A 22,165-nucleotide genomic window follows, 5' to 3' on the forward strand; every position below is an offset into this window, starting at 1 on the left:
ATTGATTGATTTAATGCTTCACACATTTTCCTTTGTCAGGGAATGACAAGAGTCACATGGGGAAAAAAGTAATGCACATTTTGTTCTTCAACTATTTTACTTAACATGTGTGAGTTTAAAAAAAAATTTCAACGGAGGCCCATTATCTTACATTTTTATCAACATGACATAAACAGTTGATGTCAGAAACAGCAGGGAATTGAACAGGTGCTAAAGCATTTGCAACTTGTTCAAAGAAATAAAAGGCTTTTTGAAACGTATTGTCACAGTGATGTGAAGGCATACCAATTAGTTTTAACAGTAAAGAAGAAATTTTTTGACAGTTTCAAAATGATCTGAGAAATGCACCAGAGTGAGGGCGAAAAACTACAAATTGTATGTTTTACTGTATATGCAAAATCTGTTAAATGTTTATTTCCTCAAAATGAAATAAATATTTATAAGGAATAATATTTTTTCAAAAGGTGGAAAGTTAATTTTGTTGGTCGTGTGTTCCCGACTTCAATAACTAATGTGACACCGTCCCCTTTAATTCATTCACTCCCAAAAACGTATACGTTTTTTAGGTTTTTGTTTGCTAGAGTTTTTGTATGAAGGCTTTGATGCAGTTTCTGACCTGAAGTGGTCGCTTAAAGTGATAGTAGTTATTACAAAAAAAAAAAAGTGTGCTTCATCTGTTTTATTATTACCATCGCTTTCAGCTTCCACTTCAGAAACTGCATCAAAGCCTTCATACAAAAACTCTAGCAAACAAAAACCTAAAAAACGTATAAATACGTCTTTGGGAGTGAATGAGTTAATTTGGCCATCGCCTTTTTATTTTGCCCTTTTTCTGGTGATGTCTTTGGGGGAGGTAAGTGCCATTATGGCCGGAGAAACTTGCGTTTTTTTTTTTTCATTTACAAGTTTAGTTCAAGTATTTTCAGTACATTCCCTTGTCATCTAATTTGGAGAGGGCGTATTTAATGGCCACTTTTGCGGGGGGGATTGATGTGAGTGATCAAAGCCTTTGTCACATTAAATCTAATTCACAGAGCGTCAATAAACCCCCCCAAAAAAAAAAAAAAGTGTCTTGTAATTATTCGCATAAAATGGGAAAAAATGACCTACGGCATATGTAAACATTTATCTTTAATGTAACCATCCACTGTCGGCTAAAAAGGATCATCTGCGGTCAAAATCAATAGTGTGATTAATCTGTGGTAATACAATGATTAATGCAATTATTTTTTATGATTAATTAATTAGTTAACACTTTAACTTTGACAGCACTAATATTATGATACATTTATGTTATTATTTTTAGTCTATTTATATTATTACTTTTAGTCTATGACAAAAAACAAACAAACAAACAAAACATAGTCGGGCTTTCCATCATTATACATGTACAACAGCAAGCTGTGTTCTTTATTGAACCAAAGGACTGTGTACATCATGCAGCCTCTTTAATCTCTCTTCATAATAGAGTAATAAAGCTTTTTTAATGTTTGGATGGCATGATGTAATTTTGCAAATGTTGCGTTACTGTATATAGTGACTATTGTATTGAAGTGTGATTATAAGAAAGTCATGAATCAAATCAAATATGAGCTTCATGAACCACATGCAATATTTTCTTACTCCTCTTAATGGTGCTCTTGGTTTAAAGATAAATGCAAGTGCACTGTAGATTGCTTAAATATTCACTGCAACTTTAAACCAAGACCACCATCTAGAGGAGGAAAAAATATTGCAAGTGGTTCATGAAGCTTCATTTTCGCATCACCAATAACCGGTGCTCACCCAGCCCTAGTTTTAGCAAATAAAACATTTGTGATGGCTGGAAGTGAATGGGGAAAATAAAACACTACCTCCCCGTCGGGGAATCGAACCCCGGTCTTCCGCGTGACAGGCGGAGATACTGTCCACTATACTAACGAGGAATTGATGTATCTGCTATATAAGATTACCTTTGTTAGCATATAGATATCGCAGAGGGTTTTGCTCTGTTGTTGGAAACGATGCAAAAGCTGGTTGTGACGGAAAAGAAATCCTTATTTGTGACACTAATACTGATTTTTGAAAATTGAAATAATTTTTGCTGCTATTTTTTAATTTATTAATCTATTTTTAATAATAGTTGATAATCATATATTTTATATTGGTTTAAAGATAAAGGCGAGTGCACTGAAAATTGCTGAAATTTTCACTGCATCTTTAAACCAAGCGCACCATCTAGAGGAGGAAGAAAATATTGCAAGTGGTGCATGAAGCTTCATTTTCGCATCACCAATAACCGGCGCTCACCCAGCCCTAGTTTTAGCAAATAAAACATTTGCGATAGCTGGAAGTGACCGGTGAAAATAAAAAGTTACCTCCCCGTCGGGGAATCGAACCCCGGTCTTCCGCGTGACAGGCGGAGATACTGTCCACTATACTAACGAGGAATTGATGTATGTACTATGTAAGATTAACTTTGTTAGCATATAGATATCGCAGAGGGGTGGACGCGGTAAAAACAAAAGCTGCCTGTGACCGAAAAGAAATCCTTAGAAAAAACAAAAAACAAAGCTTATTTGTGACACTAATACTTGTTTTTTTATATACATTTATTTGTAATAGAAATACAGAAAGAAACATTTTTGCTGCTATTTTTTTAAATTTATTAATCTATTTTTAATAATAGTTGAGAATCATTTTTATTTTATTTTTTTATTTTTTTTTAGAAGTATTTTTGGTGAGTTGTGGTTTGGTTTTGGGTGAATATGTACTTTCCAAATGGCCACCAGAGAGCACTGTTGATCTTTATTATGCTCAGCAAAGAAAGCGTGGTGGATTATTTAAATAAATAAACAAATAAATAAATAAATAAATAAATAAATAAATAAATAAATAAATAAATAAATAAATAAATAAATAAATGAATAAATAAATAAATAAATAAATATAGCCGGCCCCAAAAAATTGGAAATAAGGAATAAATCTTTAAAACTTTTATTTTGGCCTTGTATTTTTTACATTTTGCAGAAAAAAAGAAGGGGGCAGGGGAATAGGAATGTGCAGGACATTTTAAAGCTGGAACTGTTTGAGGTATTTTTCAAGTTTATTGCGAGTACATGTCCATTCCGAGTTTCAGCAATTATAATTTTAATATAACTGTAAATGAACAGGGATTGAAAAATAATAATAATTTGACCTCCCCGTCGGGGAATCGAACCCCGGTCTTCCGCGTGACAGGCGGAGATACTGTCCACTATACTAACGAGGAGTTGATACTTACTGTTGCAATATGTTGCATATATAAATATTACAATTATCTTTTAAACTTTCATACGGCTTTTTTTTTTGTCTTTTTTCCTTTGTTGTGTTAAATCTGCTGCTCCCTAGTGGAGAGATAGGATCTTTACATCTGCCACTGCTGGTCGGTTCTCTGATGCCTTTGATCAGCTTTGTGTTCCCTCTTCAAAAACAAGGAACACAGCTCTTCTTGCTTGGTTCCACTCATGCTGTCGTAATTAGGGCCCGACCGATTAATCGGCCACCGATCACAATTGGCCATTTGGCCCAATTGGCCGATTAGTTTACCTTAAAACGTTATCGACAAAATCCAAAGTTTCAGACGCTGTGAAAGCACCCCGAATGCACCATTTTGCTTGCGTAGCATTGACAACTAGCAAGTGTGTAGCGTATGTTATTCTGTTGTCAATAAGTGTCCTTTAATATGTTTAATCTGAATGACACCTCAGTTGGCGTTAACTGTAAAACTAAACACATGGCATTAAAAATTACATCCACTGTATATTTAAATACAAAACATGCATCATTTTTAAAACATCACAAGACTAGCACTAAAAGCAAGGGGAGGATCCCATTCAAATGCTAAGAGGAAGTTAGCATTGACTTCGGGAGTATTTTTCCTTCAAATAACGAATATCCACACACAAATGTTGTGGAAATACATACCCACAGGTGAGATAACACTACACAAAGGCACAAAGTCTTCGCAATGTGTGAAAAACGAGTTATTTGAATAGAATTCAATCGTAACTTTCTGTACTCAATTAAAGTGTGTACGCCATGGATGCACGGCACCACACTGCCCCTCCAAGAGGTCAAAATGCATCGGAACAGTCACATTTGTTTTTGCTCTTTTTTTCAGTTGGTATTATTTTAGTTTATTCTTATTTCACATTCTTGTTTTATGCGACTCCTTTTTATTTTTATTTTATTTTATTTATTTTTTATTACTTATTTCTTTTAACTCTGCAAGCAGGTAATCATACTCTGCTTAGAAATCCATCAAGAAAGAAAATAATTCATCACTTGTGTTATTGTTTTGCTATCCTATGACATTACATTATACTTAAAGAATTTCTACAAGTTGGGTTGAGATAGATTGACCTGAGAAAGAAAACAAAACATATCACCTCCCCGTCGGGGAATCGAACCCCGGTCTTCCGCGTGACAGGCGGAGATACTGTCCACTATACTAACGAGGAGTTGCTGTCATAACATTCTGTATTTCTAGTTCTATAAATATTTCAGGGCTTTTCGGAACGATCAGTCAAAAAAAAGGTATAAATAAGAGAGAAAATATATCTATATTTTTTACAATTCAAATGAGTCAAAAGCCAAATTTTATTTTGAAGTTTCGAAAAACTGTAGTTAAAGTTGGAGCAGTTTGAATCAATCAAAAAATGTAGCAATAAAAAAGTATATCCAGTAATATATTCAGATCATTGGTCAGAAGATCGCACTGATCCGAATACATGACTGGATAGCCGATAGGCCAAGACTTTTAAAGTCGCGAGGCCACCATATTGATCCTCCCAAGAAACGTTTCTCGGCATACAATCCTATACATTTATAGTATCGACATTGGAGAATATTTGAGACAGTACTTAGTAGAAACAGCATGATTTATGATGTTTTAATTTTGTTAAACATAAACAAGAGGACTTCAGACATTTTACAACGTGCCTTCAATACATGTATAAATTATATTTAATAATGTTTACAGGAGGAAACTTTTTTTTTTTTTTTTCGTAATTAAAGAATTATAACTAATTCAACAAAAGATGCCTCTGCCAAATCTAATATTGGGGTCGAAGAAACTGAGAGAAAAAAGAAAAAGGGGCCTTCAAAGCAGCACATACCGACCACTTATTAATTTTTTTTTTACTTGTTTCAATTTGGATAGATAGATAGATAGATAGATAGATAGATAGATAGATAGATAGATAGATAGATAGATAGATAGATAGATAGATAGATAGATAGATTCATGATGTTGACATTTATGTACGTTAGTGTTTACGTTGTGTTATGTATTATTAGATTTGACAGTATGAATGAATTACTACATGAATTAGACTTATTGTCTATTTGAACTGCACATTTCAAAGACAAATATTTCACTTTTGATCTCACTTCATTTTTAGTGAGGCTTTGAAGAACGCGTTACCTTTACTTGTAGATATCTATATCTGTCTGTCTGTCTGTCTGTCTGTCTGTCTGTCAGTTTGTATGCACGTATATGTGACTACAGATGTGAGACAATTGCGACCCCACACATAGTTAGAAATAGAAAAAGCTCCACGACTGAATGCGTCGATTGTAGTTCAAATCCAATGTGTTATCACGATGACATGCTCCACCTCACTAGTAGTGTTGCCACAACAGAAGTACAAGCACAGCACCAATCAACTATGTGACCCACAGCGTGTGTCAGATAGTTGGCAACTTGGCACGCATGCGGGATTCCGCATGCGGGATTCCACAGCTACTCAACTGTTCACGGTGGCAAAGAAGCCAACAGGCAAACCTGCTCTTCTTACACAACGTGATGGAATGCTATGTACAGTATGATCATCTGCATGAGCACATGCATAAAATATGCATACCTTAGAATGGTCTCTGACTGTAAACCATCTGTTATAATACTATACACTAAATTGAAGTTAAATTAAACTGAAAACCAAAGACTCATGTAATACCATCGCTTTTATTTCTGGCTCGTTCACAGGAAATCTACTCATGACAATATGCATCAGTATAAAACTTAACCCCCCCAAAAAGGCACATGATGTAGTGCAAAGGAGACACTACAACACATTTAGTAATAATAATAATTATATATATATATATATATATATACATCAACGTCAAACATGAAATGCTACTGCCACCTAGTGGCATAAAAATTTCAACACAAATCAGTTTCACACTCCTTTTAATTTTATATTATATCTCCCATCAATCCATTATCTGAATCGTTTATTCTCACAAGGGTTGTGGCCGTGCTGGAACTCACCCCGCTGTCTTAGGGCACCCTGACTTGGTTGCCAGCCAATTTGCACTTACAATCACACCTAGGACAAATTTAGAGTGGTCAATTAACCTACCATGGATGTTTTTTTTTTTTTTTTCCCAGAATGTGGGAGAAAAGTGGAGTACCCGGAGAAAACCCACGCAGGCACAAGGAGAACATGCAAACTCCACTCAGGAAGGCCGGAGCCCGGATTCGATCTCACGACTCCTGCACTGGGAGGTGGACATGCTCACTTTATGAATTACATTACAGATATAAAATGTGCAATTAATTTGAGATTAGTTGTGTGTTAATAAAAACAAATGAAGCAGAGGTTTCTTTTTTTTGTTCTACAATTTCAGCCTTTGAGATGTAAAATTTGGCTATAAGTGTTTGTTATGCCTCAAATAGTGTGCAGTAGGGGTGTTAAAAAAAATCGATTCGGCGATATATCGCGATACTACATCGCGCGATTCTCGAATCGATTCAATAAAAAAAATCGATTTTTTATTTTATTTTTATTTTTTTAAGAGCTCAGAATTGTTCATTCGGTAGTCTTACCGATTCAATGTCTTATCATCATTGCCTTTTTTTTTTTTGTGTGTGTGTGTGAATCGATTTTTAAACTTCCATTTTTAATGGAAAAATATTCAACAAAACGAGCATGGAAGAATGTTATATGAACGGAACATTAAGCCTTAATATTTTATTTTAATGCTGTTCAAACATGAAACAGATTACAACCTCTATAAGACTGAAATTTCAGATAAATAAATAATACATTTTCATATAAATCTTACACTCTACAAGCGTACTGATTAGTATTTTCTAAATTTGAATGAAAAAAAATCGCAACAATCGACTTATAAATTCGTATCGGGATTAATCGGTATCGAATCGAATCGTGACCTGTGAATCGTGATACGAATCGAATCGTCAGGTACGAGGCAATTCACACCCCTAGTGTGCAGTAAACAACAATGCAGTTTAGACTAAGGTGTAAATGTCAGAGCAGAATTTCTTCTTCTTTTTTTTTTTTTTTCTCAGAGCAGAATTTCTAATGACCTGCGGCCAGAAACGTACAATCGAATGCACATGTTTGTGCTCATTTATCAATGTGGGAACCCTCCAGTGGCTGAATCTCAGACAAATGTGCAGGAATGCATGCTGACTCAGGGTCAGCCTTATCTGGCCCTGCATAATCTCCCCTCCGTGTCTGGGTTCCCGGCGCAAAATGCGCATCTCCCAACGTACCAGCACCACTGAGGTGAGCGTGCGCGTTTCAGGATGACGTGATGCTGTTAGCGCTCGTTGCTAATGAGGAACATAAAAGGAAATGCCCAAAAACTGGAGGTGCTTTCTGGAGGCTCTGGCTCCTCGCCAGCTCCCCGTGGCCAAGTGTGAGCGAGGGAGCGAGCGTACCGGCACGTAACCCAAAGGCATAGTTGTCACAGTCAAGTTGCCACTTTGTTACAGTTGTCATACTTGGCATGAGCTTGAACGCATGGTCCAAAGTTAATAGGAAGGACAACAACAGGCAGCACCTGACACTTTGGTACACTATGTTCCCAGGATGCACAAATTGATGTAAAAAAAAATATAAAAAAAAAGACAATGCAAACAATTTGGTGCTAATCTAAATTAGGACAGTTCAGCCATGATGGAAGTCGAATTATGCCAAGTCTCGTTACATGTGCCCTCATCCAGGCCACTTGGCTTTGGCGCAGCTGTGCAACAATGCACCCCATTGACTTGTGCAATATGAAAGTACTGTACATGTTACATGAGAAGCAATTGAGAAACAGCATCCAGGAAAGGCAGCGGCTTGTACCCGTCGCCCATCAGCTCCTCGCTGGCACAATCGAGGCTTAGCTGGCATACTTGAACGCGGCGATAACAATAATCCACTTCTGGATCGCAACAAGCAAACAAATTACTGAAGAGATTATGAGGAATTATTTGCAGCGTGGCCTCCCGGTACACCCGATATTACATCAGAAATGGGACCAAAGTGTTTCTTTTAATACATTTAATAGTGCACTTTGATTAAACTGTACAGAAATAATATTAATAAAAAAGATAAAGCATTTTTTTCCATTTCCGTAACAGAGCTTAACTTTTACAATACAATACAACAAAACGATACAAAACAAATATTTGAGGTATAAATATATTTGTTTTAAATTAACGGTCGTTGTCAGGTGTTATTTGGTAGAGACACGGTTACATGAACGATATGGACAATGGCTTAAGTGAAGTATGCATAAAGCGGTGTTAACAAGTGAACAACTACACAGTGAGAAGCTTGTCTTCCTTCCTTTTTGTTGTAAAAGCACACTAACATGCAATCTGCCCTCATCTTTACAGTAAAACCTGTAAAATCTCCTCCTTTATAAAAGGACCTTTTCTCTTGCGGTTTTCTTTTCAATGTTGAATGTGTTGTGTTGTCACTACAACGGCGCATTAGGGCCACATATAAATATCTGTTTTTTGTTGTTGTTTTTTTTAAAAGGTGGGTAATATTCTGTGAAAAATGAACTAATATTCTTGTGAGAAATAACTTGTAAATTTGATAGAAAGTGGCAAATTCGCGACTTTATAAAGTGGCAAATTTGCGAGGGAAAAAAAACCTCACAAACTTACGACAAATACATGTATCTATAGTCTAATATGAGGATTCATTTGTGGATAATACACTTTAAAAAACAGGATAAAGACGGATTTATTCTTAATTTAAACTTTACTCGTCATACACTTCCTGATGTCCCCCTATCAGCTGACTAACGCTAACCAATCAGAAGCTAGCATACTTTAGGTAAACGCAAGTGAATGACGGAGAGCAGCAGATTCGACATCTGTTTTGCTATTTGTACAAAGAAATACCAAAATGTATGAATGGGTAAATAATAATTCTGGAAATATAAACATACACGTAAATATACATTTTAACAAATTAACTTAAATGCTTGATCCTCACAGCGTGGAACTTGGCAAAGCGAAGCGTTTTCGTCGCTGGCAGTATCCAATGCTTCAACGTGCGAATACTTAACATGATATGGTTAATCTCTGCTAAAGCAATTACGATCTCCTTATTTGAAAACCCGACCAAAAAGTATTGGTACAAACATCCGAGTAGTACACTACATTTCTCGTAAGTTTCAGATTTTTTTTTTCCCCTCAAAAATGGGCCACTTTAAAAAGTCGCATATTTGCCAATTAGCGAGTTTTTTTCTCATAATATTAACCCCCTCTAAAAAACATCTATTTATACGTGGCCCTAATACCCCATCGTACTCATGCACTGTGACAGTAAAAATTATCATAACGTGTGTAGGCAAGTACAATTCAATTTGTGCTGTGGACAAGCCTGAAAAGATAAAGGGTGCGTTTTCTTGGATTTGGTCCACTTGCATCTATTGGTCTTCAACACAAATACATCCCTCGCAATGGAACGTTCAGGGAGGTATTATGGTGCTTTCCTGCTGCTTTTGGTGAGCCAGCCACCGCTTCGTGTCCTCTCCATTCCACATATCATCTCATCCCGGGCCAGCACATTCACGTCTTTCTTCAGCCATGCACTCATCAATCCGCACGACATCATAAATATTGTATGCACTTCCTCCCACGCGTTGTAACAGACAAAAAAAAATAAAAAAATAAAAAAAAGGACGGATGTAAGACAATACCGACAGCATTAATATTAAGCGTGGAAAGAGTAGTTAGTGTATGTACACTTGAGTATGTTGGTCTCAATTGGTTGCTGAGTCATTATACATGCAGTCACCTTTGCTTCTCAGAAGCAATTGCACTCTTTGGATAAAGCCTCACATCCCACTTCATCAATGTTCCTTGGCCCACATAAATACTTGGATGGCAGGACAAGAGGGTGTTTTAAATGGCAATATCAATATTATGGTTAAAAAAACAAAAAGTCCTTCAAATCCAGGAACCAAGATTTGTCCCTGTGTATGTGACGAGATAGAGGTTGGGCTTTCCTTTTTCCTTTCGGGCTCATTTGTCCACGGGCAACGTGAAGGAGTCGCGAATCCGCGCCGCCTCGGCAGCACACAAGTGTCCGTGCAGTTTGTTGTACCACTCTGGGAAGCGACCCCTGTGGAAGCCGACAAATACAGCATGTCAAAAAAAAAAGAAAAAGTCAAGTTTCAATCACGCTTAGTTAAGTTTTTATTTAGTCAACTTTTAGTCGACTCAAACATAATCTTATTCATCTAGTTTTAGTCAGGATGCTATGGCTCGATGCGACGAGCTAGTAAGTTAGCTAGCATTATTAGTTAGCGCCCGCGGTCGGATTAACATTATTCTTGGAATGTTATAGTAATTGGATTGTTACGTTATAACTATAACTTACTTTTCTTTTCTTTTTTTTAAACCTTGCACCGTTTTTTTTTTTTTTTTTTTAAACCTTTCACCGTGAATCCACCTCCTGTCTGTCCCAAATGTTTGTGCACGTTGCAATCGCTAGCTGCAGATTTGAAAGGGGGTGTGGCACTATGTGTCACATGATTGTGTCACATGACTGTGTCACCGTAACAGATTAGCAGACACATGTAATTTTCATCTAATCTTTGTTCATAAACTAAAATGTCCATAGATTTTAGTCCAGTACATTTTCGTCTCATCTTCTTTAGTCGACAAAAATGCATACTGATTTTGTCACAGTTATTGTTTATTAATGAGGGTTTTAGTCTATTTCGGTGAAAAATGTGTTGATGAAAATGTTTTTTAGTTTTTGTTAACGGAATTAACACTAGATCACACCGGAGCTTCATCCAGTTCAGTTCGGCAAATCCCATCCAAAAGTTCTACTTTGAGTTGCAAGTGGTCACAGAAGATTAGTCATGTCAGACACTATAAATCTGCAGGGGTTGCCGTGGTAACGTCGTAGTGGTCAGTAAGTATGCTGGGACACAAGAGTAGTGAAACCTCCAGTGGCGCACCGTCAGGGACTTCCTTTTTTTTTTTTTCTTTTAAGAATCTGAACCAATCAGATTACAAGCTGAATACACAGAACGTAAACAAAGCCTGCTTGGAAAGCCTTGGGGGACGTCAGTATTTTTCCGTCCTCTGGTTCTGAAGTTTTTTTTTGTTTTTTTTCGGTACTAGGGAAACGTTCTACTGATCCAAATACCAAAGTTGAAATCTGTTCTGTAATGATGGTAGACTTAAAAAAAATGTCATTTCAATCATAAAACCTTTTGATATTGTACAGGCAATTTTTAAAAATTAATATTTTAACACTTTAACATGTCCACACTGAAGATGATTGTCTTGTAAAAATTGTATTTCATTGGATTTCTCCTGTTCATACTTAATATAATAATAATAATAATAATAATAATAATAATAACACAACAACAACAACAAAAACAACAACAATAACAAACAACAACAACAACAATAATAATAATAATAATAATAATAATAATAATAATAAATATTTCAGGCTGTCAGAGTGAGCAAGACCTGAGACTAGTTTGAACATCCAAGTAAAAAAAACAACAACAAAACACTGACCTGCAGTCAATTCTAGAAATGTGCGTGAGTCGGGACTTGTTGGCTCCGCAGGGCTCGATAAAATAGCGTGAGAGGAGAACGTTGGCGCGGACGCCCACCACGGGCGCTGCGCCATGATCTACTGATGTAGACACCAGTGCACACGCCCCCTTTGGCAGGTCTGTCATCCATGTTCTAGAGTTTCAAAAAAAAAAAGTTAGACTACAAGCATGACGAGAGGGGGTCAAAATTGCGAGCTATTTACCTGAGCACCAGGTGGTCCCTCATGGGATGGGGGGCCATGGTGTTCCGCACATACTGGTACACCTCGGTCCTCTCGTCCAGGCTTTCCACCACGCGACTCTCGTAAAGGTCCTCGTCCCAGCGCGCCTGCTCCCTCACAATCCGGGTCAGGACCTCTTCGGGAGCAGCAGGCACCTCAACGGTCGCCTTCCACAGCCTCAGTGGGAAGCCGTCATGTACCTGAAGGGAGCCACAGGAAGCATTCATTAACAAAGTCTGGTGTCGGAGCAAAAACTTGTTCCTGCAAAATTGTCACTTTTCAGGAGACCCCCAAAAAACATTACATCAAACAGTTCAAGCCACTTTCAACACATAAGATTGGTGAATAATTTCCAAAAATGACACCCAATTTGCTAATTAATTTACTAATTAAGCTTCTTGAAGCACTTGTGATGTTTTTGACTCCTCTAGATGGCACTCTTGGTTTAAAGATGCAGAAATTTAATCAGTTTTTAATTCAGTTTAATCAGACCCTGGTAGTTTGACATGAACAAATATTCTCAATGTCATATGCAAACATTTATTAAATGCCTACTTTAATGCATGTACCGGTAGTTATGTTTATTGCTCAAACACAACCTGTGCTACCTAATGTAAACATCCGCTGCCATTTTTATTACTGTGCCTTTTTTGTACAAAGAGTAGAATGCTATTGGTGGATTACATGATTCAGTAATGTAGTCGTAAATCTGCTTGTGGTGAAAACTGCTGTGATAAGAAAATGAATAATGCAAAGAGTGAAATGATTTGGTGCTCTCTCAATAAAACTAAACAATGTAACATGAAAAACAGATCAATGTCATCAAGACTCCCACTCATCTGGGAAGACTTTCTGCAAGGGATTTTTTTTTTTTTGGTCCATTCATCCAGAACAACGTTTGTTGATGTTGGAGGAGCTGCTGGTTCCCAAATGTGTTCGCTGCAAAATCCACTATAGTCTATGTTCTGTTTTAGTTTCTTATGCAAGTGAATGCAGTGTTGAGTGTCATATTGATTTATTGAGTGAGGTGTTGGAGGCACAACGACCCGTTTGTGTTCCCGAGTGCCCTCCAGCCAAGTCAGCTGCTTCCCTCCTTCCATCAGATGATAAAGACGGCACGTTGAATCCTGAAGCCTTGCGACTTTCAGATAACCTCTCTTCGAGAGACCTTGCACACACTAAACATGGGAAATGTTGCTTTTGGGAGATTGCTGCATGTGTGTGAGAGACGTGATGATGTCATAGCGGGACACGGTCCAGTGCCTGGGAGGGGAACGAGAAGCCAAGGGCCAGGCTAGTTTCACACGGATGCGTTTCTCAATACAGGAAACTTGAAGTGCTGCTTTTCCACAAGATATTTTGAGTACAAGGACAGGAAACAGAGACAGCGGAGAAGACACTTTGACTGCCTGTTTACACTCAGCAGTCATGCTAACTGAACGCCGATCCCTTTTTAAAAGCTCGTTCATCAATAGTGAATAATAATTGTGAAGGTTGGATCCAGCCCCCGAAGGCGCACCCTTATGAGAACATGAACAAAAAAAGCGTTTGAGGGGATGAATTACCTTGCGATAGGCCAGCTCAGCTTGTTCGGGGGTGGAGAAGCTGTCGTATCCTTTGAACTTGTCTTTGGCCTCCTTGAGGAGAGCGTCGAGGCCGTCGCGCAGGTACGACCGGTAACCTCCTCGGCCGGCGTCGCTACCCGACAGCTCCTCCAAGCGTCGCGGGAGAAGAGCCTGCTCCACGTAAGAGTTCCTACAGCGATTCATCTCTTCGGGGATCTGCAGGAAGACCGTTTCGTTTCAGTTGCATGTGGTCATCACTAAGGTGCAAGTTTTTCATTCTTCATTGCAGCTGCTTTGTATTTGGTTTGACTTTTTTTGTTGATGCAGTTTTTTTTTTTTTTTCCAAAATACTTTATTATATATATTTGAGTTGAATTATTATCATTATTATTTTTTATTTTTTTGAAAAATCTACTAGTGTGTAATAAAATAAAAAACGTAGTAGTTTTATATCACTAAAACACTTTTGCTTATATTTTACTTTGTCACTTTTAGTTTTAGTTATTTTGTCACATTTTGTTAATAACCTTGCCAATGAGTGTATATTGTAATCTGGCTCTGTTTGCTTTTTGAACAACATGCATGTCTATTATAAACAACAGCGACTGGGTACCGATTCATGTTTCCCATATTTCCAAAATCAATTTTATTCACAATTTATTTTGATTGAATCAGTTAAGGATTTCACACAGAGAGAAATTAAAATTTTATTTTAATTAAATATTTATAATTATAAATAAAAATGTAAAATATTTGAATTGTCTAAAAGTGCAATAAGTCAAATATTTTTGTAAATGTAAAAAAAAACAAAAAAACTTTTAAGACATATAGAAAGCTAAATATAGAAAGATATATATATATATATATATATATATATATACTACATTGTGGGTGATTGACTTGATATTTTTTATCAAAGACAATATTTCCAATAAACCTCTTACATTAGATGTAATGTACGCTTCCACTGAAAAACAGCACAGACGTGTTGCTTTCATTCCCGAGAACGTGACTACTGACTTACGAGTGTGAAGCAACACTCATCACTGAGGTAGCAGTCAGTATAATTACGGCCTGCAAAATGGAGGATGAAAACACGCCATGTCCTTTTTCTGGTTTATTCTTATTACTTTTTATTACATTTTCAAAATATTAAATATTCTTAATTTCATAACAAAGGTTTTGCAGAAATGAAAACCAATTATTGTCAATTAAAGACTCCTTTTATGAGCCTTGACTGGAAAAGAGAAATTCGATTATTGGCTGGGTAACTGCGTTAGTGACTTTGGGATGCGAGCATGACAGGAAGCTCTCCCGCAATCTGATTAAGCGCTCACCGCTAATGACCCGCAGCGTGCCGCCCCTTTGGCGAGTGCTGTTGCATGTCAGCTGGCGGCGACCGCACCAAGGTTTGGGATTGAAATTGGATTAGTCATTGTGTAGCAGGCTGATTATTTCCCGCTGATCCGCTCCAGCTCTGTCCTTGTGGACACTCAACAACGCTTGCGCAGATATTTCTGCTCATTGCTGGACTGCACGGTAGTGGGAAATATTTATCTCGCGTTACCATAGCAGCGTTGACGGCAACGGCAGCATGGACTGGATCAAATGGTTATGCAACCAAATGTTTGTTGATGGGACAAACACCGGGATACCAGCGACTTGCTAATAATATTGCAGCTTTAGCAAGAGGTGACATGCTGTCAGAAGATCCACCTGAGGCACCATTTTAGAGTACAACCTGTTGTTGTTGTGCTGTTGAGCACGCTATAATGTCATAAATTTCCTGAAAATGTCATACAATTTGCACTCAACTCGATCAAAAATGTAATAAATCTCAATAATGTAGTCATTTCACCAGTAATGGAACACATCCTGAATGATACTTATTACATTATTATACCATAAATATTATAGCATATCCCAGAGGTCTTTGCGGAGGATCAGTCATAATCAAGTGGGCGGAGCTTACTTTGATGAATGCTCTGCAGAGTAGTTTTTTTAATAAATGAATCAACTGTCAAATAACTCAAACGTTGACCTCCATTTAAATCATCGTGTTAAAATTCCAATTAGGAAAAATATTAAAAATTCTAGGGTGCTACACAGTGTTCCCCTGCATATTCGCAATTAAGTTTCACCTATTTGCATATATTTTTTTTCCTATACCTGTACTCCATAATTCACACAAAAAAAAGGTGTCAGTTTTTGTGCCATTTTGTTGCTAAGGAACTATGTTGGAGTTGAGGAGCTTCATTTAGACAAAAATAGTGCTTTGTCACCATTTCAAGGGCTCAACAGTTGGGTTGGGTATGGATTCAAATTTCCTCAATCGATTCAAATCATTTCAATTCAATCTGATATTAAGAAACATCAATTCTTCTTAAATATCAAGGACATGATAAAAAATAAAGCTCCACACATATTAAATTCCAAATTACATTTTGCAGCGGCAGTAACTGGCTAAATGATTTATTTATTAATGAAAATAACATGTTCTAATCACTTAAGTGTTACACAAACATTGACGTCAGCATGGATGAGATGAAAATGTTTATATAATTCTAATTCAATAATAGTAAACATAAATGAAAAAAAATTCTGAATTGTCATAAAGTGCAATAAGTCAGATCATTCATAAATGTAATAAAATACTTTTAAATTCATGTTAATAGTAAATTAAAGAAAACAGTATCATACCAAAAAATTCATCCTTTAAAATTCTATTTTCTTTTTAATTTATGGGAAAAGAGATATTATGAATCGATATCACGCTCAAAAAGGAAAATCGATTCGATATCGATTATTCGATTGTTTTAAACCCAGCCCTACTGACAGGCAATTATGAACCCTTTGTTAGGGAATTTGTCAATGACTTTTTGACGGGACCACATCTCAAGCACTACAACCGAAGCGAAGTTGTGGACTGACCCGGAAGAGTTTTCTGCACTCCTGGATCATGTGCGCCAGGCCGTGGGTGGCGGCCAGGTTCTCGTTCAGGTCTCTCTGGTCCGGCTTTCCCAGAATCGGCTTCCTGTTCATCACCCTGAGGAAAGGGACAGCCAAGATAGAGGAGGAAAAATGTGAGATTAGGGAAATCATCATTGGGATCGAGGCCTAGAAAAAAAAGTTTCCCACACTTGCTGAACAAACTGTTTCTTTCTTAATGAGATCATGATATTTATGTAATATTTCCAGATGATCTATCTCTCTCAAGCTGCACTCCCCTTTTGTTGTCCCTACTGTACAATATCCTGCTTTGTGTTTCTTTAGTATGACTCTTTTCCTGTTTGTGCAATGTATTGCCAAACATATTACGTAAGCTGCCACTCACTGTCAACGGCGACCACTGATTAAAATAAAACAGGTGATGATTACACCCAAACATACACACACCTTGGCGAGGAGCTCTCTTTGCGCCTCAGGGTGTTGAGATGGAATAGCGACGGCGCCAGGCAGACGGCCAGGTTGGTGGGCGTCATCTGGTTCTCGCCGACGCTGGCCGTCACGTCGCTCAACAGGCACAGCAGCGTCCGCAGCGCCTCGCGGTTCTCGTCGGGCAGCAGCAGCACGGCGGCGCGGGCGGCTTGGAGGCGGAGCTCTTTGGGCATGTCTGCATGGGAAGATGTCACCGAGAACATCTGTCAGCTTTCGTTATCTGCTTCTGGGAACACTTGGGGAGGACGGAACATGTTCAAGTGGGATACGAGCAGTTATGTAAGAGACGGTGTGTGTGTGTGCGTGCGTGTTATGTACAGTATGGCTTCATGTTTTCTTCCACCTTAGGAAAACATGTATCGTATTGTAACATGACTTGGAGTGAGTGGAAGGACCGTGAACCAATTCTGTGAAATGGCACCTCATCCCATAGGTATTTCCTGCACTTGCCTTGTTTGTTTGCTTTTTAAATGTTGAAGTTCTTTCCCCGCAGGTGTAAAAAACAAAACAAAAAGGCAGCAGTAACATCTGGAAGAACTTGGGTTTTGGCTTCCAGACTACCTTGAGCAATTATTATTTAAAAATAAATAAATATATAAATATATATATATATATATATATATATATATATATATATATATATATATATATATATATATATATATATATATATATATATATATATATATATATATATATATATATATACACACACACACACACAATACAGCAGGCTTTTTTTCAGTAATTTAATAATATTGTAATATAATAATAATAATATATATATAATATATATTATTATTATTATTATTATTTATACAATAGTAATAATAATAATAATACAATTTAAAAAATGTGCAGAGTTTCCAATGTTAAGGATTAGAATATGCAAAGTAAAATGCATTGAGCCGTCACCATTGTCTTCAAATGCAATTATGCCATCTAATGGCAGAAAAAATGACTTCAATACAAATCAATATCATACTCGATTTTTATGAATGATGAAATTACTGTATCAATGACTAAAAGATGCAGCCACATTTGCATAGTTTAACAATTTTTTTCCACCTTTATGTTATCAAGAGTAGGAAAACTTAGAAAAAATATTTTATTGCACATTTAGAACAGATGTAAAATTTGCAATCATGAGTTAACTACTGAAGTCATGTGATTTTTTTTTTTAATGGTAGAGCATACAGAAGGCTTTGATGCAGCCTTTGAACTGAAGAGACCGCTTGAAGCAATGGTAATTATTACAAAAATGGCCAGCAGGTGGATCAGAGTATAAGAGATCAATCAGGCCCATGTTGCAAAAAAACCTTTTCCCCACTCTTTTAAACATATTTGTGAATAATGATAAAACTTTATTTATATTCTATTACTAATGCTAATCGCTGCAAAACGGAAACAGATAGAATATACATTTTTCGTAATAAAAGAAGACGCTAATCTTTCTTTTGGTAGGTTCCATGTTTTTATAGCAATAGAATGTTCTGTGGGCTAAGGCTTTGCAAAATCAGTCAAAATCCAGTAAAACAGCTGTGAGTGAAAGGGGTTGCTTCAGTGAAAGTAGCTACTAGTGAATGAGTTAATTACGATTAAAATTTTAATTGCCTGCCACCCCTACAAAAAGACATAAAACAATACGAATTAAAAGTCATAGTAAAGTAAGTAAAAAAATCACAATAAAACAAAAGTGTGCATCTTACATTGATAGATCTGAAGGAAGGTCTCGGACAGCTTGCTGGTGAGCAGCGGTTCGGGCAAATCTCGGAAGTACTGTTTGAGCATGTCGGCGACATCGTAGGCCGACTGGCCCTCGTAGGTGACCCCGCCGCCGTCCGCCCCGCTGGTCTCATTCATCTGACGCAGGGCCTGGATACGTGACTTCACCCCCGATTTTCGGAAAAGACCAACCTGGACAAAGATTGGATACAGGAAGTGTTATGTCATGCAGTCGTATGGAATGTGCAACCAAGGTTTTGAAGGATAATCCCCATAATTAGTCTTGATATTGCGTATCAACAATAATCTGGGCACCAACGAAAGCCACATAAAGAATTGGCCCTTGGGGTGTTGTTCCTCTGTTGGATAATACAAGTTCTTTCAAATCCCATAAATCTCAAGCTTACTGCCAACATAGTTACATCACAATAAGTTGTGTTAACTATGTGAAGGAATTTATCAGCCAACTTTAGGAATTGGCATAAAATCTATAGTACAAGCTTTACATTTTATTTTTTTTTCAAAAGTAGGCTTTTTAAAATGCACAAATCACCTTCATTTTTGTCACTGCTATGTGAAAAACACATCTGTTTTTTTTGTTTTTTTTTTTTAAATATTTTTACTTTTTTGGAATGTTTGCATTCAGTTTCATCACAAAAACATATAAATGTAAAAAAAAATGACAAAAATGGATGTAAGTGTTATGTGAAAAACACAAGTCCATTTTTTCCAATTTTTACATTTTTATGTTTTTGGATGTCTGCATTCAGTTTCATCACAAAAACATATAAATGTAAAAAAAAATGACAAAAATGGATGTAAGTGTTATGTGAAAAACACAAGTCCATTTTTTCCAATTTTTACATTTTTATGTTTTTGGATGTCTGCATTCAGTTTCATCCCCAAAACATAAAAATATATTTTTTAAATGACAAAAATGGACATTCTCTGACATAAGTGTTGTGTGAAAAACATGTGTCTATTTTTTTTTCAATTTTTACGTTTTTGAACATCTGCATTCAATTTCATCCCAAAAACATAAAAATGTAAAAAAAAAAAAAATGGACATAAGTGCTATGTGAGAAATATTTACATCCATTTTTTCCCCCCAATTTTTACATTTTTACGTTTTTTGGGACGTCTGCATTCTGTTTCATCCCAAAAACATAAAACTGTATAAAAATACATTTTCAAATCAAATTCACAGAGCAACGACATTTTGTTTTGCGAATAAACACTGTTGAACGCTCATCCCCTATTTTTGAAGCTACACAGTCCTAATCTTATAAATTTTTAGTTATACTGACAGCGAGTTGTGATGTAACATTACTGTGGTCCCTTTGCCTCAGCATGTGTGTGACAGAATGGAAGAATAATAAAAACATGGACATCATTTTGAAACACAAAAGCATATTCCAAAAAGATCCCAAAAGTCTTTGTGTTATGTAACTTTCCTGCAAGAAGAAATTGCTGTCAGAGCACATTATTGCAGAATCCGCTGTGTCCAGGAAGTGTGACATTACCTGGTCTAAGCACTGGTTTCGCAAGTAACGCATGGCTTGCTGGATGCCTTGAGGGAGGGGCTGACCAGTGCGCTGGACGATGACTAGCAGCGGAACGCCGAACACATTCCTGCCTTTGTAGTCACGCACCTTCATTCGCTTCATAAACTTTGGAACAGCCCTGCAAGAAGATAGACACACACACACACACAAAAAAAATCATCAATATTTACTTTGACGGGCAAATGACTGCTCGTTTGTTGACTAGTCAAGAGTAAAGTGTAACTTCTGGAGTCAGTCTGCAACCAATTAAGTCACATTCTCTGTCCTGGTTGTTCATTTCAAGAAAAAAAAAAAAGTCTGCACCACCGACTGAAGACACTTCCAAAGAGTGCGTAAGAGCGTTTTATGTGCAAGTGCGGTGGCAAGTTGAGTGGCTGCAGAATCCTGTCTCCGGGTTTACGACCGGGGAGGATAAACAAGGCAAGGAAGACGGGTAGACGTAGATTTTGGAGTCGTGACGGGATGTACCGTACTGTGACAGGAGAAGGATTCCATCACTTCACACTATTTGTACACTTTTGTGTGTTTGTTGTGCGTACTCGGGTTTAGCACTATTGCACTTAAGTGTATCACTAACAGATTTACGACTGTGCATCTTTTCCGCAACGGTGTCAGAAGATAGCAATTCTCATACGTGATTTTCAACAAGCTCATCTTTGTCAGTGCCGACGTTCTGAAGCCTAAGACTTATTCTGAGAAGTGCATTTTTGGAGCAAATTATGATCCTGACTTGGAATTCTGAATATGTGAAGTGCTCCAGCCGCCAACAAGTGGCCTCTGTCTTTGACCAAAGCCTAAAGTTCTATTCCTGTCCTCAAAAATGACCTCAAGCTGAGAAAAAAAATGGACACAGAAAAACACATAAATTACGACTCTGTTTTCTTCACAACTTTTATGTAGACCCTTTTCATTCAGGCAACAATGTATAGCATTGTTGAAAGAGGTATACAGGTATTTCCAATTGGAATCAAAATAAATTATTTTTCAATTTTTTTGTCCTAAAAATATATCAATATATCCCTTGTAATTTTGGTGCAAGTCACATGAGTACATTTAAGTAAAAAACAAAACAAAACAAAAACAACTACATGCAGATGACTAAATAAAATGTATTGCACACTTAAATCAATTGGACAACCTTGAGTAGAATAAAGGTTGTTGAGATGGAAAGGTGGAGGATAATTGTTAGCGCTTCCAGCCTGCAGCTCTGGTAACACCATGCGTGTGAACTGCAATGATTGCCCCTTCGAGTAAAAGACAATGTAAACCCCTTCCCAGCAATTACAGGTCTGGGAAAAGAATGTGAAACCCAACCTCTGACGAGAGCCGTCACCGCACTATACAATGACCTGCAGATGGAGGAAACTGAGACGGGGATGGGAGACGACAGCATTGATTGCGAGTCGGACTCCAATTGTCATTGCGTGCCTAAGGAAGCGTGGAACTGTCAGTGTTCAGTGAACATTTTTGACTGCCGAGTACGTTCGAACGCATTTGTGATTATGTTTCAATATACACGCAAACACGTTCGAACGTAGTTGAAGGCTAAATACTACAGACATAGCATATTTTCCCATAATGCCACGGGACATTACTTACGCATGCACAAGTCAATACCCTGTTGTATTATGGGAAAAAAATCATGCTCTTCAGACATGATGAATCATAAGTTACAAAAAAAACTGTTTTTTTTTTAAACTTATTTTTTTTAATGTATTGATATATCATGGTATTTTTTTTTCACCTCGCCCATACACAAGTAATATCAATGTGAGAAATATGC

At 37.1% G+C, this 22,165-nt stretch overlaps 1 protein-coding gene and 4 non-coding genes across 7 annotated transcripts in view; all 5 read right to left on the minus strand.

The window, feature by feature from the left end:
• Positions 1-1,853: 1,853 nt before the first annotated feature.
• On the minus strand, positions 1,854-1,925 carry trnad-guc (transfer RNA aspartic acid (anticodon GUC)). Its single transcript has one exon. It is a non-coding gene; the product is annotated as a tRNA-Asp (tRNA).
• Positions 1,926-2,357: 432 nt separating this feature from the next.
• trnad-guc (transfer RNA aspartic acid (anticodon GUC)) lies at positions 2,358-2,429 on the minus strand. Its single transcript has one exon. It is a non-coding gene; the product is annotated as a tRNA-Asp (tRNA).
• A 749-nt stretch (positions 2,430-3,178) lies between these two features.
• trnad-guc (transfer RNA aspartic acid (anticodon GUC)) lies at positions 3,179-3,250 on the minus strand. Its single transcript has one exon. It is a non-coding gene; the product is annotated as a tRNA-Asp (tRNA).
• A 1,159-nt stretch (positions 3,251-4,409) lies between these two features.
• On the minus strand, positions 4,410-4,481 carry trnad-guc (transfer RNA aspartic acid (anticodon GUC)). The gene has a single exon. It is a non-coding gene; the product is annotated as a tRNA-Asp (tRNA).
• A 3,825-nt stretch (positions 4,482-8,306) lies between these two features.
• Positions 8,307-22,165, minus strand: part of dlc1 (DLC1 Rho GTPase activating protein) — a 79,693-nt gene continuing 65,834 nt past the window's right edge. For all 3 annotated transcript variants that reach the window (XM_077524010.1, XM_077524011.1, XM_077524012.1), the window contains 8 exons: positions 20,341-20,500; positions 18,802-19,009; positions 17,051-17,267; positions 16,586-16,700; positions 13,655-13,870; positions 12,072-12,289; positions 11,828-12,001; positions 8,307-10,403 (listed from right to left, as the gene is read on the minus strand). In XM_077524010.1, the coding sequence (XP_077380136.1) occupies positions 10,304-10,403; positions 11,828-12,001; positions 12,072-12,289; positions 13,655-13,870; positions 16,586-16,700; positions 17,051-17,267; positions 18,802-19,009; positions 20,341-20,500 (1,408 nt within the window). In that variant the 3' untranslated portion in view covers positions 8,307-10,303. The remainder of the gene's footprint in view (positions 10,404-11,827; positions 12,002-12,071; positions 12,290-13,654; positions 13,871-16,585; positions 16,701-17,050; positions 17,268-18,801; positions 19,010-20,340; positions 20,501-22,165) is intronic.

Source organism: Festucalex cinctus, chromosome 6 (genome assembly GCF_051991245.1).
Source record: "Festucalex cinctus isolate MCC-2025b chromosome 6, RoL_Fcin_1.0, whole genome shotgun sequence".
NCBI lineage: Eukaryota > Metazoa > Chordata > Actinopteri > Syngnathiformes > Syngnathidae > Festucalex > Festucalex cinctus.